Source organism: Gorilla gorilla, chromosome 16, assembly GCF_029281585.2.
Source record: "Gorilla gorilla gorilla isolate KB3781 chromosome 16, NHGRI_mGorGor1-v2.1_pri, whole genome shotgun sequence".
NCBI classification, from domain to species: Eukaryota; Metazoa; Chordata; class Mammalia; order Primates; family Hominidae; genus Gorilla; species Gorilla gorilla.
This window is the reverse complement of record NC_073240.2, coordinates 57,925,078-57,949,702: the sequence shown is the minus strand read 5'-3', so window position 1 is coordinate 57,949,702 and position 24,625 is coordinate 57,925,078. Positions and strand designations below refer to the sequence as shown.

Genomic DNA, 24,625 nt, shown 5'->3' with positions numbered 1-24,625 from the left:
CTTGTCCTGGAGGTATCTCCGGCAAAAAGAATACAGAACGATCCCAGAGGATATAGAACTAGGCAAAGCAGTTTTATTGTGCCAAGCTATCTTATTCAAGAAAGAATTAGTATTCTGAAATTACATAGTATGAATTTCTTAACATATTCTTGGAAAATAATCTTTTTTATAGTCATCTAGACTATCTTTTATAGAAATACATATATCTAAAATATAGATACAGTCATCTAGACATTTTTCTCTGTGAAAAATATATCTACTACTAGAGAATAATTAATAAAGGGTTATCCCCCAAAACACTAACGCAGCCTAGATGACTGGCCTAGGTTACGTGATAAAATCTACAATAAGTAAGTTATATTTTGAATTACATATGACAAACCTCTAGCCTGTGAACAAAATTTCCAATTTTTAAAAATAAGGAACTTTAACAGCCTATGTGATACATGTATTTTAAGTTTTTTCTCCCTCTTCATCTGTAAGAAACAGCTTGATTTCCAGATGTGAACTTGATGAGTGTAAGCTTTGGTGGTGATAATGAACAAAAAGTAAATGAAAGGAATAAAGTAGTAGGTAGACTTGGCCAATATCCTTTTTTAATGGGAACTCTTGTTAATTATATTAGAAGGTACTCTAAATATGATCTTGTAGGGAGACAGAAGAATATCCTATGTAAAATGGTGCCGCTCAGTAAGCTAGGAGGATTCAGAATCATACTGCAATAATTTGGATATTCTTTATTCTCAAAAGGGAAAATAAACTAGGCACAGTGATGTGCACCTGTAGTTACAGCTACTTGGTAGGGTGAGGCAGGAGGACTGCTTAAGCCTCGGAGTTTGAGGTCAGTCGGGGGAACACAGTGAGACCAAAAAATAAAAAATAAAAAAAACAGAAAGGGAAAATTAAGTGTTGAAAAACAGGCTTACTTTGTCAGAACTGGGTTTTATTAAGTGGCTTGGCTTAAACGCCAAGCCACTCATAACTTCACATCAAATAAGGGCCTAATTAACCGTAGGTCAAAAATTATTAGCATCGGCCGGGCGTGGTGGCTCACGCCTGTAATCCCAGCACTTTGGGAGGCCGAGGCGGGCGGATCACGAGGTCAGGAGATTGAGACTATCCTGGCTAACACAGTGAAACCCCGTCTCCACTAAAAATACAAAAAATTAGGCGGGCGTGGTGGCGGGTGCCTGTAGTCCCAGCCACTCGGGAGGCTGAGGCAGGAGAATGGCGGGAACCTGGGAGGCGGAGCTTGCAGTGAGCCGAGATCGCACCACTGCACTCCAGCCTGGGCGACAGAGCGAGACTCCATCTCAAAAAAAAAAAAAAAAAAAAAATTATTAGCATCATTTTATGATTAAAATTTGGAAGTACTACCTATTAATTTATTTAAGAAAATTAGATGGAGAGTACCTCATATGTTATAGTCACATATCTCCAAAAATTTAAAATACTGATACAAATTCATGGAACCTCTGCTGTGTTATTAAAGAATTCTACAGAATTCCTTAATTTCAAGCCTATCTTACACCCCTGAAATGGTATGCAGTTTTAAATACATAAAGGCAAGCAGCTGTTCAAAAGATTCATTTTTTTGGGGAGGGAGTATGTGGAAATTAAAGGAATAGAAAGGTATAAAACACAATTATAACAGAATACATAAACTGTTACGATTTCGCAGATTCTTTATGCTATAGTACCACGTGTTTCTTTTGTCACTGAGGGATCAAGAAACAAAATTGTTCTAAAAGCAGAATTATTATAGTATTACCATATTTGCAGTTGTTGTTCTAATTTCGAAAAATCATTGTGTTTTAGCTGTAAATCCATTTGAAGTTTCAGAGATTATGACAGAGTAACCCAAGAATGATAAAGAAGTCTCTCACCCCAAGTCATAATCAAATCAAAATCGAAGGGTGAGGGCAACTCAGAGCAAAAAATAAATGTTGGGCTTTAATAATATGTCAGTCTTCTGTTAATTTTCTACAAATGATTAAAAAAACTAACACATTTCAAATTTGGAAAATATCGCCATTTGTAAAATAATTGTATTATGATGCAAATTCATTTACATTGAAATTTCAGGGATATGTTAGCAATTATCAGCATGTTGTTAAAGAATTCTATCCTGAGAATCTCATTAGATAGTGATGCAAACTACAGTTATCATTCTGAGAACAAAGGGATCTTGAATGAGTAATCAATAGCAACTGGCAGAAAATGAGACATTAATTATGATCCTCTCTAGTGTTTTGTCTAAGACAAGATTTCATTAAATGCTTTGTGCAACCTGAATAGTTCCAAGTCATTATGAACACTTTGGACAATATATTAATTTGGGGGAGGAAGAAGGGGGGAAACAGAAAAACAAAGTGAAAGAAAACCTGAGATGCTTCTAATCCTTTCCTAGGTCAATACAAAACCACCAGCCACCACTAGCCAACTGTTACACTGGTTCTTTTACAAATCCCAAATTTTATAATCTCAACATATCCTCTTGAAAACTTAATAAATATTGTCTATAAAGTGTCATGCAAGTTTGAGAAGATGACAGTCATCCATCAAATGTATCCTGCCAACGAAATCAGCCCAATCTTTAAAAAAAAAAAATTTTTTTTTGAGATGGAGTCTTGCTCTGTTGCCCAGGATGGAGTGCAATGGCACGATCTTGGCTCACTGCAGCCTCTGTCTCCCAGGCTCAAGCAGTTCTCCTGCTCACTGCAGCCTCCACCTCCTGGGTTCAAGCAATTCTCCTGTCTCAGCCTCCCGAGTAGCTGGGACTACAGGTGCGCACCATCATGCTTGACTAATTTTTTTTGTATTTCTAGTAGAGATGGGGTTTCACTATGCTGGCCAGGCTGGTCTTGAACTCCTGACCTATTGATCCGCCTGCCTCAGCCTCCCAAAATGCTGGGATTACAGGCATGAGTCCCGTGCCCAGTCAATCAGCCCAATCTTTCTAGCTCAAAAAAAGAAAATAAACTACGCATGTAATATTACAGTGCTAAAACGTGACAATCTAGTAGTTTCAGTTTCCTAATCTTCTTTAATTATTAGTCACAATAGGAAATTTTACCATCTTAATTTTTCTTTTTCACTAATTTTTTTTTTTCTCAACTTCCCTCCCAAATCTTTTATCAGCCAATGAGAAGATATCACAGTAGAGAGATCCGGGATGTAGATCAATACAGACAGACTTCTTACAAATAAAAGAAATATGAAGAGAACAAGCTAAATGTCATTTTAATATATGCAATATTTAAATAATTACAAATATGGAATAAGAATGACTTTCCTTTAGGAATGTATAGGCTTCCATAAAAAGTCCAACTTCCAAAAATGCTATAGGGGATTTTTTGAAGGCAGTCTTGTGAGGTTAGTAGTGAGCATACTCTAAGCATGTCTACTTCAAAGTGAGTAGTTTTTCTGAATGCCTGAATTTATAACTCTCTTATTAAAAAGGGCTAACTGAATGTTTTCCTATGTGTTACCAGTACGCCTTTGCACCTTTTCTTTAATGAATACAAAGAAGCCAGCTGTGTGAGGTGCTAACATTAGAAGAACAAGAGATGAAATCTTATTTCTCTTTGGTATTCGTAGAAATGGTGTTAAGTAGCACTACTATTTTCAGAAGAGTTCTAATACTTTGAAGCCACTCTTTTTCTCTTTAATACTAGCTTTAACATGGAGCAACTAAGTATCTTCTCTTCTCAATTCCTTGTATTTTTGTAAGTATAATTAAGAGTAAAAAAACCCAATATAGCATTAGGCATATAGTTAGGCATGCAATACTTTATAAAATGAAACATTACATACTGGACGTCTTCAAAACATTAAACTTCTTAGTTTAGAACATTTCATATACACAAAAGTAGGAAAAAAAAGTACAATTAACCTTCATGTACCTATCACCCAGCTATGACAGATGTCAACATTCTGTTGTTCCGGCTTCATTTGTTCTGCCATCTCCTACCCCTTGTTACATGCTCCAAAATTGACAATAATCCCTTATCATGCAATAGCCAGTATGCAGTCACCTCTTTTTTCTGTTTTGAGATGGCATCAAATCTCTACCCATTATTTAATAGGCTCTTTTCTCCTGAAGTAAGTTTACGAAAGAATAAACGGACTTTCTGAAACTGCTTCCAACGAGCACTAAGTATCATCAAAAGTATAACCATCAATTTTCATGGAGAGAACAGAAAGAAAGAAACAATGAATGCAGCCTGGGCAACATGGCAAAACCCCACCTCTACCTAAAAAATATAAAAATTAGCCGACTGTGGTGGCACATGCCTGCAGTCCCAGGAGGCTGCAGTGAATTACCCAAACCTGGGAGGTCGAGGCTGCAGTGAGCTGTGATCACACCACTGCACTCTGCCCTGGGTGACAGAGCAAGATCTGTTTCACAAAATAAATAAATAAATAAATAAGTAAATAAAATAAAAATAAAAGAAAGAATGAATGAAGTTTTTTCCCTGCCAAGTAGGCCCTGCATAATCCAACTCTCTCTCTCTCTCTCTCTGGCCTTTTAACAAAAATAGGACATTAAAAATGTCTATTGACTGGGCACAGTGGCTCACGCCTGTAATCCCAACACTTTGGGAGGCTGAGTCAGGTGGATCACCTGAGGTCAGGAGTTCGAGAGCAGCCTGGCCAACATGGTGAAACCCTGTCTCTACTAAAAATACAAAAATTAGCTGGGCGTGGTGGCATACGCCTGTAGTCCCAGCTACCTGGGGGTTGAAGCAGGAAAACTGCTTGAACCTGGGAGGCAGAGGTTGCGGTGAGCTGAGATCATGCTGGGTGTGATGGGGGGCACCTGTAATCCGAGCTACTCAGGAGGCTGTGGCAGAAGAACTGCTTGAACCCGGGAGGCAGAGGTTGCAGGGAGCCAAGATCATGCCATTGTACTCCAGCCTGGGTGACAAGAGCAAGACTCCATGTCAAAAAAAAAAAAAAAATTGTCTATTGCCTGATACTCCAAGATCAGACTTTCTTTCCACAAAACAATTTATTTACCTATGTTCCAAACAACCCACAAAATGCACATCACTCTGCAGGCAGCTGATGGCTTGTTAGCCTTACTTATATACTCTTTCCTAGATCACATGGTTCAGATTCAAACAACATTTTCTCAATGCCTACTGTGTGCCAACTAGTGTGCATGTAGGCCCCCCTTCACATGCTATCTTATGAGTCAATCATCTCTGGATAGCTTCCACATCAATCCAAGAGCTAGTCTTACGTCTTCTTAATCTTCGTGACTCCAACAATTCCCTAAATCACCAATCTACTCCCCAAAGGAGGACTAGATTGTTAGCCCTGGAAACCACTTGACTTGGGAAATCTGTAAGTCCAATATTCAACTCTTTGACATAATCTCCTGTTCTTATAGTGCCATCATTCCCTTATTACTTACTGCACCTGCTCTTTCACTGCATAACAACCAATATCTTGACCTTTTTTCCAGTCACAAAGTTTAATCATGGCTTCATTTCCTTCCTTTGAAACCTGGTCTAGTACTTCAACCATTCTCTTATCACTACATCAATTCTCCTATCCTTCTAATATTTACCAGCTATGAAATCTTGGGTGAATTATGTAACTTCTTGAGGCTTCAGGTTCCTCAGCTATCAAATGGGAGGAATAATAACAGACGCAACAGCAGCAACAATATCACCACTTGAGTATGGCGGGGACCAAATGAAATTATGCTTATAGGGTCAAGTGACTGATACATGCTAGTTATTATGTAGTATCATCATTGTTAACCTAGCTAACTGGCCTGCAATCCTGATCACTATATTGATTCAACCATTTGCTGTCTGTGCTTATACATGTAGTTTGCTGGGTAGTATTAGAATAAAAGTTGAAGCACATACACAATCATACAGGTTAGTGTCAACAGTAATTTCTGGTCACCAACCTCAGATGGATCATCAACACCATTTGGAAAGCCTTTTACTTGTCACTAGAGAGCTCATGGAATTGAGGAACATTTTAAGGTCTTCTGTTTCTTTTTCTCTAGAGACAGGGTTTCATTCTGTCACCTAGGCTGGAGTGCAATGGTGCGATTATAGCTCACTGTAACCTTGAACTCCTGGGCTCAAACAATCCTCCTGCCTCAGCCTCCAGAGGAGTGGGAATACAGGCATGCAACACCATGCCCCTTTTAAGGTCTTTTATTTCAATCCAACAATAGGTACTGTAATCTATTATAAAATACCAGTAAAGTGGATGTCTACCCTCTGCTTGGAAACATCCAGTGGGAGGAAAGTCATTTATCTACCAAGGTTTAATATTCTACGCCATTAACAGCTCAACACATAACAATATTTCTTTTTAAAATTAAGCTGAAATCTGGAATGCTTAATTTCTACCTATTGTCCAACTTTTTAACCTTCAAAGTTATAGAAAAGTCGAATTATGCTTCAAACACTTAAAAGATGCTCTTCATGTTATTTGAGTAACTAACTTCTTAGTTCTCTGAATGAGTTGGTTTACTTATGCCTGTTCTGAAACAGGTTTGCTCAGAATACAATATAGTACCAACTTTCTTGTTCTAAATATTACGTTTCTAATAATTCTGCCCAAGACTGAGGCTACTATTAGGTTTGTTGTTACATAAACAAAGATCAAAACTGCTGTTTAAAACATCTAGTTTTAATTAATCCTGTTGGCGAAACAGCAGGCCAGTGTAATCATGTTACAAAGTGGAAATGATCTTGTTCCTGACATTACCATAGAACATAAGTCTAGAAGGGACTGGAAACTTGCTAATTCACTGTACTTAAACCTACTGTCACAAAGAGAAAAACTGTAGAAGCCTTAGCTAACCTTACAGAGTTGTAGGAATTCTTTTTTTTAAGACACAAGATCTCGCTCTGTCACCCAGGCTGGAGTGAAGCAACATGATCACAGCTCACTGTAACCTCAAACTCCTGGGCTCAAGGGATACCCCTCAATCACTTGAGTGATCAGCTTCCTGATTAGCTAGGACTACAGGTGCACACCATCACCTGCAGTTAATTTTTAAATTTTTTTGTAGAGATGGGAATCTTGCTAAGTTGCCCAGGCAATTTGAACTCCTGGCCTCAAACAATCCTCCTGCCTCAGCCTGGAATGCTTTATATATCCTGGATATCAGTCCTTTGTTAAATATGTTTTGCAAATACTGGACTTCTAGACTGTGGCTTACCGATTTTTTTTTTTTAACCTATGTCTTTTGATAAGCAGAAGTCTTTTAGTTTTTGTTTTGTTTTCTTCCCCTAAAGAGACAGGGTCTTGCTATGTTGCCCAGGCTGGCCTTGAAATCTATAACCTAATTTAGGAAGAACTAACATCTAAGTGACAGTAAGCCTTCCAACAGATGTTTGAGTTTTCACTGTTGAAGCTTTGCCATCTTCTGTTACATTCTTCCCTCAGTATTTCACGCTTTTGGATATTACTATAAGCAGTACTATTCTGTTAATTTTATTTTCTAATTTTCAACTGATAGTGTACAGAAATACAATTAATTTTTTAGATTGACTTTGTATCCTGTGATATAGCTACAAGTACTATTTAGTTTTAGAAGTTTTCTTGATGATTCCTTAGGATTTCCTATGTACACAAACACGTCATCAGCAAATTCAACTTACTCCTTTTCAATTTCTATAACCTTATTTCTTGTCCTCATACACTGGCCAAAACATAAAATGATGAGAACAAAAATTATTACCCTGGTGCTGACATTAGGTGGGAAGCATTTAGTCTTTCATCACTAAGTATTCTGTTAGCCATAGATTTTTTTCATGTTTGTCTTTTATCAAATTGAGGAAGCTACCTTCTATTAGCTTGCTGAGAGATTTTATCATGAGTATTCGATTTTGTCAAATATCTTTTCTGTATCTATGGAAATGATCACATTGTTTTTCTTCTTGATTCTGTTATAATGTGGTGAACTAAATACATGGATTTTCAAATCTTAAACCAAACTTTCACTTCTCCTACAAACCACACGTGTTGTTTGAGTATTACTGGGATGTTGCTCACCTGATAAAAAGAGCTGAGAAATGTTCACTCCTCCTCTGTTTTCTAAACTAACTTGTATAAAATTGGTATTATTTTTTTCCTAAGCATTTGAAAGAATTAATCATTTTGAAAGAAGCCATATGACCCTTATGCTTTCTTTGTGGGAAGGTTTTTGATATGAATTAACTTTCATTAACAGATATACAGGCCGGGCGCAGTGGCTCACGCCTGTAATTCCAGCACTTTGAGAGGCTGAGGCGGGGGGATCACAAGGTCAGGGGTTTGAGACCCGCCTGGCCAATATGGTGAAACCCCGTCTCTACTAAAAATACAAAAATTAGCCAGGCGTGGTGGCGGGCACCTGTAGTCCCAGCTACTCAGGAGGCTAAGGCAGAATTGCTCGAACCTGGGAGGCGGAGGATGTAGTGAGCCGAGATAGCACCACTTCACTCCAGCATGGGCAACAGAGTGAGACTCTGTCTCAAAAAAAAAGAAAAGAAAAAAAGATATACATGTATTCAGATTTTGTTTCAATTTGTCTCCTTTTGGTAAGTATTTTTCAAGGAATTCATTTATTTAATCTAAGTTGTCAAATTTACTAAGTTATAATATTTATTATAGTCTTAATGTATATATGATTCATAGCAGTAACCTCTCTTTCATTCCAGATTCTGGTAATTTGTGTTCTTGTTCTCTTCTCCTTCCCCTTGTGTTAACTGGTCTAGCTAGGGGTTAACTTTATGATTTATTTCAAATAGCCAAATTTTGGTTTTGTTAGTTTTTTCTATTACATTGATTTCTGCTCTTATTTGTAGTATTTCCTTCTTTCTATTTATTTTGGGTTTACTTTGTGTTTCTTTTTCTAGCTAAGTTCTTAGGGCAGAATCTTGGTCATTCACTGTACATCTTTTCTAATACAAGCTTTCAAAAGTATACTTTCCTTCAAGGCACTGGTTTAGATGCACCAACACATTTTGTTATATCACATTTTCATTATTATTCAGTTAGAAATATCTTCTGAATTTCCTGTGGTTTCTTTTTAAAACAATGGGTCTTTTAAACATGTTGCTTAACTTCTGAACATCTGGTGTTTTTCTAGATATCTTACTGACATTGGTTTTTGAGACAGAGTCTTGCTCTGTTGCCCAGGCTGGAGCGCAGCAGTGCAATAACAGTGCACTGCAGCCTCGAACTCCTGGGCTCAAGCAATCCTCCTGCCTCAGCCTCCTGCCACCACACCCGACTGGTTTTCTTTTTTTTTAATTTTAATAGAGACAGAGTCTAACTATGCTGCTCAGTCTGGTCTTGAACTCCTGGGCTCAAGTGATCCTCCTGAATCGGCCTTCCAAAGGGCTGGGTTTACAGGCATGAGTCACCACACCCAGTCTTACTGACTTCTAATACAACTTTGCTTTTTACTAATCTTGTATTTTAGATTCAGAGGCACACGTTCAGCCTTGTTATATAGGTAAACTCGTGTCGGGGAGGTTTGTTGTACACGTTATTTCATCACCCAAGAAGTAAGCCTAGCACCCAATAGCTATTTTTTCTGATCCTCTCCCTCCTCCCACCCTCTACCTTCAAGGAGGCCCCCGTGTCTATAGTTGCCTTCTTTGTGTCCCTGAGTTCTCATCAGAGTTCTTATTTAAGTCTTTTGTGTCCAGAGAACATACTCTGTATGGTTTCAAACCTTTCCAATTTACTGACACTAGTTTTATGGACCAGCGTATGATTCCAGCCTGTTAGTGTAATGTGTGCCCCTGAAAGGAATTTATGTTCTTCAGTTGTTGTATGCAGAGTTCTATACATATCATTTAGGTCAAGGTTGTCAATAGTTAATTTTGTTCTACATCTTTACTAAGTTTTTTGTCTAGTTATTCTGCAAACTGCTAAGACAGAAGTATTCAATTTTTCAAGCATGATTGTCAGTTTGTTTATCTCTTTAATTCTATCAATTTTTGTTTTGCTTCGTTTTGAAGCTTTCTTATTAGGCGTATACATATATGTCATTGTTATGTCTTTCTGATGCATCAGCTCTTTTATTATTTTATTATTATAAATGTCTGCATATGAGATTGGGTATAACAGGAAAAAAGAACAAGGAAAAACCAAATGGTATAAGCTTATCTCCAAACAACTAAGAGTTAAGTGAGGTACAGTTTTTAAAGTTGTCATTTTTTCAAGGGTATAATATCTGAACTCAGATGAACTTCACACTTTCTGAAAAAAGCCAAGACCCTGTCACCTTCTACATTTAAACACTTAGAGAAAAACTTATCAAACTACTTGAATAAATACTTGCTTAAGAGGTATAAATGAAAAACTTTGTTATACTGATAAAAGTATTTTTCACTTAACTGTGGTAGTTTTTAAAGTGATATACCTATTATTAATAAAGACACTGGCTTCTATGCTCTGTGTTTCATCAATAAAAAAATTTAACTGCAGAATGATCTATCAGTGTTTCCAGTAATACTGCCACATGAGTTTCCTTTTAATGGCTCATCAGTTAATGTGATTGTTGTGAATGTAATATGAGGACACTCATTTAGCAACATATTATTACATCATCTTAACATGAAGTAAGGCCCATCAGGCATCATTAAATTAGTCTGAATTTTGCAGTATGTCAGCAGCATTTTATGTACATTAATAGCAGAGTTAATGCTCCTTGGGGGATTCTGTTGAAGAAAAATGGTTTTAATGTGGTGTTTGGGTATAATTTTGGAGTCACTATTTATATTTCCTTGGATTTTTTTTGTCGCTTGTGAATAGGTAAGACAAAATGGCAGCCAGTTAGTTAAAGTATATTTTTTGTCTCTCCTCTGACTCATTATAATAAATACTGTCTGGAATACATGTTTTCCTTTGAATAGTTTATCCTTGCTGCAGAATAATCTTTCCACTCTGCTGAATTTTGGGCTTCCTCTCTGGGGCTCACGAACTGCTCCTATGAATTCTTAAAAAAAAAAGGTATCTTTCTCTCATCTGAATATCTTTAAATCTTGTATACAGCAATATTGTTATTTTGTATCAAACAGTCTAGTAGCCTTGTTCTTCTCTTTTCCATAGGCCTTCCTGATCTCTCCAAAATGTTTATAAACTGTTTGCTAAAGAGTAATCATATAGTTTCCTCTAAGGATAACTCCTATTGGCTTACACAGAGGAGTTGGCATACACAGAGGAGTTGGGTTTCTTAAAGCATGAACTCTAGTCCATGTGAATCAAAATCACCTGGACATTTGTTAAAAATTTAAATTTCCTCTGGGAGTGGTGGCTCTTGTCTGTAATCACAGCACTTTGTCAGGATGAGGCAGGAAAATTGCTTGAGCCTAGGAATTTGAGACCAGCCTGGGCAACACAGTGAGACCCCATCTCTAAAAAAAAAAAAATTTATATATATATAAAATTAGCAGGGCATGGCGGCTGCATGCCTGTAGTCCCAGCTACTCAGGGAGGTATATGAAGACCCAAATTACCTTTTGTTATGTGGGCCACATGAATTTAGAAATTTAATATTATGTATTTATTTTTTGAAATGTTTTCACAAGCGCATACACTTTAAGTTTCAGAGACCTACTACATAGGTGGAAGCAGAAACTGCTTATCTTTCAGATGAAGAAATCAATGTAGAGATGAGACTTGAACCTAGGTCTCTTGACTCTAAACCTTACATCCGTTGAGCCCAGGAGGTCTTGTGAGCGCCACTGTACTCCAGCCTGGGTGACAGAGTGAAACCTTGCCTCAAAAAAAAAAAAAAAAAATTTAATTCCCTGTCTCCTTCTCAAACAAATAAAAATGAAGGAAGGTAATAAGGGCACGGAGTTGAAATCTGATGGATTCCTATGCTGAAGTATAGTCATACAGTCAAAACACTCAAGCATGAGTTTAAGTTTACCACTTGCTAGATATGTAGCCTTAAGCATAATACCTTAGGAGAACCTCTGTTTACTAATCTGCAAAATGAGTTGTTGTTAAAAGAATTAAATGTGATTATGTTTAGTTCAATGGCTGGTTCAGTTAGTGCTCAGCAAATGGTAGCAAATTTTATTAGAGTGCTACATATTTAGGTTTAAAATAAATGTCTTTTGATATGAGAATTAAATGTGGTACAAATGCACATTAATCCTTGGTAAAAACTGTTAAGATTCACCTTTGCAAAACTGGACAATTACATTAATAGAACTTATTGCTGACTCTAACTAAACAGCAATACCTTTGCCAAGAGGGTATAAATACGTAAGTGAAAACATTTGAACATAATAAAAACATTAATATAAGCATGAACTATGATTTATTAGACTTAGCTGTGGTCTCAAAAAGCTTACAATAGTGTTTTCTCCCCCCCTCAAGTTTAGCAGTAATGTTAACATTAGCCCAGTGGCTCTCAAACATTTAGGTCTCTTAAAAATAATATTAAAGATCCAAAATATCTTTTGTTATGTGGGTTACATGAATTGAGAACTTTAAAATTATTTATTTTTTGAAATATTTGCATAAGCCCATACAGTTTAACCTTCAGAGATCTACTAAGTAGGCAGAAGCAGAAACAGCTAATCCTATCTTTCAGATAGAAATCAGTGCAGAGATGGGACTTGAACCTAGGTCTCTTGACTCTAAACCTCTGTCTTACCCCCCTCAGCTGACATTTACTGACCTTCTACTGTATGATTAGGAACTGAGAAAAGCACTTTCTTATATCTGATAAGTAAACAAATTTGTTATGGTTATGAGGTATTCTTATAGTATGAGAATACATATAAGATTCAATACTGCCTAACTAAGCTGCTGTCTTAGATTTAAGATGAAGATGAAAAGACTTTTAAGGCCCTGAAGCAGGGTGGCAGACAAGTTAGCTTAAGGATATGTCACAGAGGCAGTTTGCACAGCTTATAAGCTTAAACCTATAGGATTCTTTGTAGTTACTTTTATCAATCATTCATTGTCCAAATGATGTAACTTAGTTTGGTTATTTATTTATTTATTTATTTATTTTTGAGACAGAATCTCCCTCTGTTGCCCAGACTGGAGTACAATGGTGCAATCTCAGCTCACTGCAACCTCTGCCTCCCGGGTTCCAGCGATTCTCCTGCCTCAGCTTCCCAAGTTGCTGGGATTACAGGAGCCTGCCACCACGCCCAGCTAATTTTTGCATGCTCAGTAGAGATGGGGTTTCACCATGCTGGCCAGGCTGGTCTCAAACTCCTGACCTCAGGCAATCCGCCCGCCTTGGCCTCCTCCCAAAGTGCTGGGATTACAGGTGTGAGCCATCGCGCCTGGCCACAACTTAGTTTTTCAAATTTTGTTGTACTCTGAAGAGATTCAGAAGAGTGATGGTTAGGTGGCCTACAAAACTCTCAAAATGAGTACTATAGCCAAGATCAGAAATTAGATCCACGGCCTCCAATCCAAGTCATTTATGAACTAAAATTCAGACTATGAAATTCAAACAGTAACTTGTATCATAAAAAAGAATGAGTTCTGATATCAACTATGAATTGCAGAAATATTACAATCACCAATTCACATTTGATATGGACCAAAAAAGAGGATATTTTGGTTTTCATCAATGGATATTGCTAAAACTATACAGAATAAATTGTGTATCTTGGTTGGCCTTAAAGCACTGTTACCTTTGAAAAAGGTCAGAAAGATACCTTAATGGGGGCTAGATGTTCAATTGCTGCTTTTCTATTTTTTACTGTGATCTGAATAAGCACTTATATTCTTTGGTTCTCTGCAATTTTTAACTAGGCATGAGCGGTATGCTGGTAAATGTTTAACAACTGTTTAAAAAAATGGAAGCCCTGAATTGTAACATTTTTGAATTTCCACAGTGCAGTGTAAATACTTCCTTGATGGCCATTGTTTTGCTTGTTTTTATTTATTTTTTTTAGAGATGCAATCTGGCTACATTGCCCAGGCTGGACTTGTACTAGTGAGCCGAAGTGATCCTTCTGCTTTGGCTTTCCAAGTAGCTGGGACTACAGGTATAAACCACAGTGCCCAGCTAATAATAGCCAAATTTAAGATATCAGTGTGATGTCAACCATACTTGCTAAATTCCTAAAAGTTTAACAGATTCGGCTCTTGTGAGCTAGTAAGAGCTGGTAAGGCAAAATACTGGCTATGACACAATGCTAATCTATATATATTTTAAATGACTAGAATAAAATAAAGCTAACCATAAACGGAAAATAGAGCAATCATTAACAACACTAAAACTTTAAAAAATCACTTGGATGAAAATAGAGTAAGACTGCTTGGTCTGAAGCCAGGAAATCTGAGTGTTGGTCCAGTAACTACCCCCAAATCTATGATATTTAACAAATCACTTATTCAGACCATGCCTATTTGCCATTAAGGACATGGGAATATATGATCCTGAATTTTTACAATATATTTATTTTCTCTCTCTCTTTCTTCCTTTCCTTCTCCCTTCCTTCTCTTCCCTCCTTCCCTCCCTCCCTCCCTTTCTCTCTCTCTCTCTCTTTTTGAGACAGAGTCTTACTGTCACCCTGGTTGGAGAGCAGTGGTGCAATCATGGGTCACTGCAGCCTTCAACTCCTGGGCTCAAGTGATCCTCCTGCTTCAGCCTCCCAAGCAGCTGAGACTACAGGCATGCACCACTACACCTGGCTGATTTTTACATTTTAAGTAGAGACAAGGTCTCACTATGTTGCCCAGGTTGGTCTCAAACTCTTGAGCTCAAGTGATTCTCCTACCTCAGTCTCCCAAAGTATTGGGATTACAGGCGTGAGCCACCGTGGCCAGCCTACTACAATACATTATTTTATAATGGGAAGGCATATCACAAAACAGGATGTTATGTAAAACTCTCTTAGAGGCACAATTATGAAATATGTATTAAATGGAGTATTATTAGCATGGCAGTTAAAACCAGCTCACATGCCCATGCCTGAAATTAGGGTGGGCCCTCATGTAGAGCATGCAGATGGCAGAAAACAAATTTAATACGTTCTGCCTTTCCTTTCTATTCTTTTTGGCTTGATTCTGATGGGAATCTGCAGGTGAACTGTGTGTTCAGGATTCTCAGTCTAAAGATACGAGGAAAAAGGCAGAAAAGATGCCCATTAGCAGAAGCACAAAATGCTACAGAAGGTGGGAGAGTTGAAACAAAGATTCCAAGTCAGGGAGGGTGTGAAGCCTAAAAATTGGTTAGATGCAGGATTGAAAACAAAATACTTCCAATATTAATGATCAGTTTGACATTACAGGATATTTAAGCTATGCAGATCAATCATATATTCTTTATGTACCACCAATTATGTTTTCTGTGAGAAAATATGCAAAAAAATTTCTCAGAAATGACAGGCGTTTTGGAAAGCGGTAGCTTTGTTTCCAGTTAAAATGGAGGTGGGTTATGAAAATCTTTGATGATAAAGACAGCCTGGTAAACTGGGGAACTGAAACAATTTTAAGCAAACAGAGCAAAAAAACAACACTTAGTTACAAATTAAACAAACAGTAGTGAAATAAATTGGATAATTTCTATCTCATCTATTAATAGAGCCTTTATTTATGTGTTTAAAAACCATCTCATTGCTTTTTTTAATCATTAAACTTACTTGACAGCCTGGTAATCCAGTATCTCTGCTGTACAGGGAAAACGAGCCTCTCTCTGATGTTTTTCCTATAAAACAAAGAAATTAACTTTATATAAAACCCTTCATTTATTGACAATCAAACTTCTAGACTATTCATGGTAATTATATTGCAGTTTTAAAATAGAAAGAACAAATTAGAAATAAGAGGATACAATTCAATAATTTGTAAAAACTTGCTATCACTTCAGTCAGTCTGAGTCAAATTCTGGGCAGGATGTAGTGACTCATGTCTGTAATCTCAGCACTTTGGGAGGCTGAGGTGGGAGGACTGCTTTAGTCCAGTAGCTCAAGACTGGCGTGGGCATAGTGAAGCCTCTCTACAAAAAATAAAAAATTAGCATGGTGATATATGCCTGTATTCCCAGCTACTCACGAGGCTGAGGTGGGAGAATCACTTGAGCTATATAAAGTAGCATGTAAATACTTTATTTTCAACGTATAGTATTTTAAAACACATTTAAAAGAATGAAAAAGACATTTATATAGCCAACAATATGATACATGTACCCACTAGTTAGAATGTTTTCCCATGTTTGCTTCAGACTGAACCTTCTTCTCTTCTTTCTCTCTCAAAAATTAATACAGTATTGGGCCAGGCACAGTGGCTCACGCCTGTAATCCCAGCACTTTGGGAGGCGAAGGCGGGCGGATCACGAGGTCAAGAGATCAAGACCATCCTGGCTAACAAGGTGAAACCCTGTCTCTACTAAAAATACAAAAAATTAGCCAGGCATGGTGGCATGCGCCTGTAGTCCCAGCTACTCAGGAGGCTGAGGCAGGAGAATCACTTGAACCCAGGAGGCAGAGGTTGCAGTGAGCCAACATCGCAACACTGCACTCTAGCCTGGGTGACAGAACAAGACTCCGCCTCAAAAAAAAAAAAATTAATACAGTATAGACATAGCTCAAACCACACCTCTGGATAACCATTATCATAATAATGATGTGCATGATTACCACGTATGTTTTGTACTCTTAAATATATATTAATGTTCTCGAACAATATACATTACTGTTTGCATTTAATATATTTAAACAGATGGAATTACATGGTATTTATCTTGAAACCTGTATTTCCATATATTATGTTTTTGAGCTGTGTGTTGATAACAGATCCCCAGTTTGAGCATCTTTACTGCTATACAATGTTCCATCATATAAATAAAACCAGTTTATATATTTCCCTACGGAAAGATAGTTTTTATATTTTTTTGTCGTGAGCAATATTGAAACAAATATCCTTGCACATCTCGTGTACACACACACACACACACACACAGACATACATTCCTTCAGGATAGACACAAAGAAGGGAAACTGGTAGATTAAAGGATGCGAACTTTCAGCTTTATAGGCATTGATTGCTTTATTATTCTCAGAAGTCACCATGCCCATTTATATTCTTCCCAGCAACATGTAAGAATTCTTGCTGTGGAGGGGGGCAGTGGCTCACGCCTGCAATCCCAGCACTTTGGGAGGCCGAGGCGGGCGGATAACCAGAGGTCAGGAGTTCAAGACCAGCGTGGCCAAAATGGTGAAACCTCATCTCTACTATAAATACAAAAATTAGCCAAGTGTGGTGGCACACGCCTGTTAGCCCAGCTACTCGAGAAGCTGAGGCAAGAGAATCATTTGAACCCAGGAGGCAGAGGTTGTGGTCAGCCAAGATCGTGCCATTGTACTCCAGCCTGGGTGACAGGGTGAGACTCGTCTCAAAACAAAACAAAAAAGAAAAAAAAAATTCTTATTGTGACTATACCCACTGATACGGTTTGGCTGTGTCCTCACCCAAATCTCACCTTGAACTGTAGATCCCATAATCCCGACATGTCGTGGGAGGGACCTGGTGGGAGGTAACTGAATCATGGAGGCGGTTACCCCCATGCTGCTGTTCTTATGATAGTGAGTTCTCACAAGATCTGATGATTTTACAAGCGGTTTTTCCCCTTTTGCTCGGTACTTCTCCTTGCTGCTGCCATGTGAAGGAGGACATTTTTGCTTCCCCTTCTGCCATGATTGTAAGTTTCCTGAGGTCTCCCCAGCCATGTTGAACTGTGAGTCAATTAAACCTCTTTCCTTTATAAATTACACAGTCTTGGGTTATGTCTTTATTAGCAGCGTGAGAACGAACTAATACACCCACAGTTCAAAACTTTCATGGCCAAGTATCAGTAATAGTATGGGCCAGTTCTTGAGGGAGAATGGATGTTAAGTCTCACAGCGTTAACAATTAACAGTAGGGTACTCACTCATTTGTATTCAATATACTAAATGAATTTGCAAATGTGGTATTTTCGAGGCTCAGTAACTAAGGCCCCCAAACATGGTGCTTTGACATGCTGGATTGAAGCAGCAGCCTCAAGGTCTCTCTAAGTCATGCCTTCTCCACCAGACCCCTCCCCACAATCTTCTGTTTTTTGGAAAGCACAGAATGAAGTTGTTCTCTGAAATTCCCTATCTATTTAGAAACCGGACCTGCCAAAGAAGAACACAATTACCTTCCCTGAGTTTCAGTAATTCCTTCTATGCCAGTCATTCTAAGTTGGCAGTTCCCTTCAGTCTCTGCCATCTTCTTGTTCCAAGAGGATTTCTGATCCATTTTAATTACATGCAGGGAAGGCTGTGTATGTCAGAATTGCAAGTGTACAATCCTTTAATGGTTTTATTTTGTAGTAACTAGTTTTATTGAATTAATTCATTTATTTATTTTGAGACAAGGTCTCGCTCTGTCGTACAGGCTAGAGCACAGTTACATAATTACAGCTCACTGCAGCCTCCAACTCCCGGGCTCAAGCAATCCTCCCACCTCAGCCTCCCAAGTAGCTGGAACCATAGGCGTTTGCCAACACGCCTAATTTTTTAAAATTTCAGTTTCAGTAGAGACAGCGTCTCACAGCATGGCCTAGGCTGGTCTCAAACTCCTGGGCTCAAGCAACCCTCCTACCTCAGCCTTCCAAAGTGTTGACGTTACAGGTATGAGCTACCATGGTGGCCTAGCATTATTATTTCAAGGATTATTTTGCATATCTAAAGGGTTAATAGATGTCAGATTTACAGTTGTAAAACTTCTACGTCAATTAGTCAGCATGACATGTATACTTTAATGAAAATGATACTAGTCTATTTCTAAGGTTTTTAAAAATAATTATGTATCATATCAATAAACAATTTTGAACATCCTATTCACCTGTAGAGTTTTTTTAATTAGTGAACTACATTTTTTATTTTTTATTTTTTTTGAGATGGAGTCTCACTCTGTCACCCAGGCTGGAGTGCAATGGCATGGTCTCGGCTCACTGCAACCTCCACCTTCTGGGTTGGAGTGATTCTCCTGCCTCAGCCTCCCAAGTAGCTGGGACTACAGGGGCGTGCCACCACACCCGGCAAATTTTTGTATTTTCAGTCGAGATGGGGTTTCACTATGTTGGCCAGGCTGGTCTCGAACTCCTGACCTCGTGATCTGCCCACCTCGGCCTCTCAAAGTGCTGGGATTACAGGCGTGAGCCACCACACTCCATCACAAGTTAATACTGTATTGTATTTTGAATCAAATGTCCTAGTAAGAACCCTTAAAAAAAAAGTTGAAGTGGAAAAAGGAACAAGGTTAAAGGTGAATATTAGCTCTGTTTTTAACAATGTACAGCTTTTAAATACAATCTTAATTATCTGTGTCGAGGCTACCCATATGATAGATCATTTTAAAAAACCTAAAGTTTTAAACTTACCTTCCTGTGCTTATTAAAATTCCTAAAATTCCTTATCCTTTCATAAAGGACATTGAATTCAAAGAGAATGAAAACTAATTTAACATAAGCTGAAGATGTTACAAAGTAAAAGTTTCTTCTGAAATGAAAGTTGACAGCTTATTTTCAAAATGATACTTAATCTATTCAAGTAAGATTTTGAAATGTAAATACATTTTTATTTCACCTTTCATTTAATAGAAACTAGTTATTTTCTTAAGGACTTATAAGTTTGAGTATCCTTGAAATAAAATAATGCATACTCAGTCTAAGACTTAGGAGGCATTCATTTTTTATTACTTTTCACAAGAACTATTTTCATGAATTAAAATTAATCATATACATTATCTTTCTTTTATCTCAGGCATCTGACAACAAAAATCTCTGGCTACTGTATTAAGGGTTTCTACCAACCTTTTTTTTTTTTTAACATAAATATACATAAATGAAGTATAGACAATTTTAACCAGTCAACTTCAGCTGAAAACAGTTTAAGAACTACTAGTAATGTAACATATATCTAATTTTCCTTGAAGCACCTATGAAAAAATTATTACAAAGAATTCTCTGGGATAGTCTAATACAGGATTTTTACTACACTCTTGTGTTGTGGGGGTGTGAGTGTGTATAGGTATCGGTGTGTGCACATGTGCATGGGCCTCTTGGGCGGACTTCTCAGAATCATGATTATAAATGTACAAAACAAAATGTAAGTATTTTAATGTACAATGACACGTAATCATCAAAATGTTCTTTTAAAAACCTCACATTTCCTGTAATTTATTAACACATTAATAAGATTTAGCAGCAGGACTAATAATAATTTGAAAGCATAAATAATAGCTTAAGATATCTGCAACAATTATGATATGAAAATATCTATTGTTCTACTGTGACAAAAACTGTAGATACTGTCTGGACTATTTTGTTATCCTTATTCAAAATGGAAGGCCATGCTAAATTTCACTTAGAGATTGGTAAAAATAAAGATGACAATTTTTTCCCATTCAAGTTCACTGATTTTCCTTCTGTCCTGGGATTCTCTGGACTCCAGGTTAAGAAACCCAACTCTAGTAGAATAGCAACATATTATTGGAAAATATACAAGAATAAGACATATATATGTATATTAAACCATCAGACACATAACTTGTGTGCAAAGGTATTTTAAGTAGCTAAACTTACATGGTTTACATTAACCACATTCAGCATTTTCTGACCTAAACTAAAAATTGCTCAAGAAATGACAGATAATTCTGACTGATTTATACAGTATTTAAAATATTTATTCAAGAAACAGCAAATGACTGAAGTTCAAGAAATTATTTTCTCCAGACTCATAAACTCTTAGAGGCATTAGTTACCCTAACAAATATTCTCAGACTTAAAAAAAAAAGTTATCTTGCTCTCTACCACTAATATACTTAAGTTATAACCTTTCAATGCTTACAGAAATACAAACTAATGCTATTCTTTTGACATAAGATACAATCGGCAGTCACATTGAAGGTGGGAGTGGACAGGCACAGTTCTACATTCCCATTTCTCCCCATCTCAATTACAAATACCTGAACATTGACTGGACAGAAGAATCTAAGATCCATACATTCCATCAAACATTTATGGGCTAGTCACTGACAGATGAAGAGGTCTAGGAGATGAGTAGGACACAAGCTTCTGGCTGGGTGCTGTGGCTCATGCCTGTAATCCCAGCACTTAGGGAGGCTGAGGTGGGAGGACTGCTAGAGCTCAGGAGTTCAAGACCAGCCTGGGCAACATAGTGAGACCTGACCTTTATATAAAATAAAAAAAAAAACTTAGCTGGGCATGGTGGTGCATACCTGTAGTCACAGGAGACTGAGGTGGGAGGACTGCTTGAACCTGGGAGTTTGAGGCCGCAGTGAGCTATGATCATGCCACTGCATTTCAGCCTAGGAGACAGAGTGAGACCCTGCCTCAAAAAACAAAAAACAAAACACAAACAAAAAACCCCCCACAAGCTCTACCCTCAATAGGTGCCAAACAATGAAAAAGCTTATAGCCTACTGGATGACCAAGTGTTAGAAGTACTGCTACATTTGTTAGACATTTAGCTCTTTTTAGTGATAGAAATCTAGTATTTGATAATATATATTTACTAAAAATACCGCAAAGGTTAGAAGGTGCCTGATATGGTTTGTGTGCCCACCCAAATCTCATCTAGAACTGTAGTTTCCATAATCCCCACGTCGTGGGAGGGACCTGGTGGGAGGTAATCGAACCATGGGGGTGGTTACCTCCATGCTGTCCTTATGATGGTGAGTTCTCATGAGATCTGATGGTTTTACAAGGGACTTTTTCCCCCTTTGCTCTGCACTTTTCCATGCTGCCACCACGTGAAGAAGGATGTGTTTGCTTCTCCTTCCACCATGATTTAACTTTCCTGAGGCCTCTCCAGCCATGCTGAACTGTGAGTCAATTAAACCTCTTTCCTTTAAAAATTACCCAGTCCCAGGTATGTCTTTATTAGCAACCTGAGAGCAGATTAGCCACAATCCACACTTGGAGAATGGTGTTCAGTTTCACTCTGCCTTCAACACCCAAATTTAGACCAAAGCAATTCTACAGTACTCTCATGGTGTGTGCTCTGTTGTTATCAATAGAAAATAACGTATTGATGAGGAAACAGACAGAGATAATGATATTATGGAATATAAAGCCTGCTCAGCATTTCTTTCTGCAGCAGTCCAGTAAATACCTAAAAATTTCCAGACAAGTTTATTAGTTTCAATGAATAGATACTATTCAAGAAACAACTGTTGCCTTCACAACAGTACAAAATAGAATAGCTTCTCTATTTGTATGGAAGCCAACATTATTTCTGTTCATTTTTGTAAGACATTCTGATTTGCATTCATAAATTTGAATTCAGCATATTTTACACAGAAAAACTCCATGTGTTATAATTTAAGTAGTTCGTATTAGACTGGTTTTTCTTAAAAGCTAAAAGCTTAACCTAGAAACAATTCCTGGATATTTCAAAAAAGTTAATGAGATCAACATTACTATGTTCAAAATGAAATATTTCAATGTGTAAGTCATGTGAGCTTTTCCATATTTACTTTTCAGAGAAACAATATGAAATCCTTACATAGGCAAATCTAAATATTTGTGCACAAATCTAAATCTGATGACAGTTTTATGAGCAGACTACCCTCCTCCCCCTTGGGTGTCTTTGAAAACTCATTATTTACCTAACCTTTTTGCTCGTGGAGAACCTGCTCCTCTTTTGTGGGCAAATCCTATTAAAATATCATACAATTTGAATCATACTAACCATCTGGAGAAACACAAAATGCTAACTTACAAAGTGGGCAAACCTGCAATGCCATAGAGTATGAGAGCAAAGACCTGGGAATTCTGATTACTGGATTCGTCTCTTAGCTCTTGCTTCGCTCTCATTGAGTCAACTAGGAAAGTAACATGTCGCTTAACATCAATGACTCCACTCACTCTTTTAGGAAAATCAACCAAATAACATGTACCTCACACAGACCCTGTACAGTTTAATTAATAAACTATTCAGAAATTCTTGTCTAGAAGATACTGTCAGAATTATAGACTTTATTTTGGTAGTAATCTGCTCAAATGTACAGAAAAAGAATCTAAAAAGGATCTTCATTGACCAGATTTTTTGTTTTTAAAGAAAAGAGAAAGGGGACTTTTAAATAAACGCTTGCCTATTTTCTTCACAACAATTTGTTTAAGCATTATTGGCTAACATTTGTGCCAACCACACTGCTGGCTACAGTGAAGATGCTTAAATATCTAGTGCCAACAGGCACAGCTGCTGGACTCTCTATGCCCTCCTCTTGTTCACTCCATGCCAAATTACTCACACAGCTATGAATGATGAGGCAGCAGCATAGGAAAATGCCAAGTGTGAGTGAGATTAGTGATAAACCACAGGATCCCTATAGAGGTCAGTGATTAGCAAGTTCCCAGTTGTAATCACTTTTCTAACCCAGCCTTCATCTCATCACATATGCCATCTTAATTTTGCACCAGCTTCCTGTGATGTGCATCAGAACTGTAAGCAGCTTCCCAATCAATAATTCTGGCAGAAGTGCTAAAATGCCAATGGAGCATCCTATTACCCTGATAAAAGCACACAGTCAGACCTGGGCAATTTGAATAGGCTTTATAAATGACTTTCTAGGCTGGGTGCACTGGCTCATATCTGTAATCCCAGCACTTTGAGAGGCCGAGGCTGTGGATCACTTGAGCCCAGGAGTTCGAGACCAGCCTGGGCAACACGGCAAAAACCCAACTCTACAAAAAATACAAAAAATCAGCTGGGCATGGTGGTACACACCTATAGTCCCAGCTACCAGGGGGGCTGAGATGGGAGATTCACCTGAGCCTAGGAAGTCGAGGCTGCAGTGAGTCCACTGAACTCCAGCCTAAGCAACAAGAGTGAGATACTGTCTCAAAGAAAAAAAAAAAAAAAAAAAAAGAAACGACTTTCTGAGACTTTAAAATCTGTGATGAAGTATTCTAGGATGCAAACATTCACCAACTCAACTACCCTTCCTCATGCTCTCCACTTCTCTCCCCTTAACATCAGATTTGCAAATTAAATATAAATAGGTGAGGATGAGAAGGTTTATAGAAAACAGTTTACATTTCCATCATTAGAATGGCCAGAAGAGAACATTAAAATGCACAATTCGAGAGGGTGAGGTGGGTGGGTAGTAAAAAATTCTAAATGAATGAACGGGGAAGAATTATATAAATACATTTTGATCAATTTCAGTCACTGACCAGAACATTCTGGGCCTGGCACGGTGGCTAATGCCTGTAATCCCAGCACTTTGGGAGTCTAAGGTGGGCGGATCACCTGAGGTCAGGAGTTCAAGACCAGCCTAGCCAACATGGTGAAACCACATCTCTACTAAAAATACAAAAATTAGCTCGGTGTAGTGGCGCACACCTGTGGTCCCAGCTACTCGGGAGGCTGAGGCAGGAGAATCTCTTGAACCCAGAAGGTGGAGGTTGCAGTGAGCCAAGATCGAGCCATTGTACTCCAGCCTGGGTGGTGACATAGCAAGACTCCGACTCAAAAAAGAAAAAAAAAAAAAAAAAAAAAGAGAAGTAAACTATAATCAAAGGTAGCTCAAAATCTAATTTCCACTTTGGAATCACTTTTCTTAACAGTTGTATATTCTAAATTGTCGTTGATAACATAATTTACATCTG

General features: G+C 37.8%; 1 protein-coding gene across 16 annotated transcripts in view; it reads right to left on the bottom strand.

Moving 5' to 3' along the window:
• TCF12 (transcription factor 12) overlaps nt 1–24,625 on the bottom strand; it is a 368,210-nt gene that overhangs the window by 106,464 nt on the left and 237,121 nt on the right. For all 16 annotated transcript variants that reach the window (XM_055364027.2, XM_055364030.2, XM_063699019.1 and 13 more), the window contains one exon: nt 15,606–15,670. In XM_055364027.2, coding sequence (XP_055220002.1) covers nt 15,606–15,670 — 65 coding nt within the window. The remainder of the gene's footprint in view (nt 1–15,605; nt 15,671–24,625) is intronic.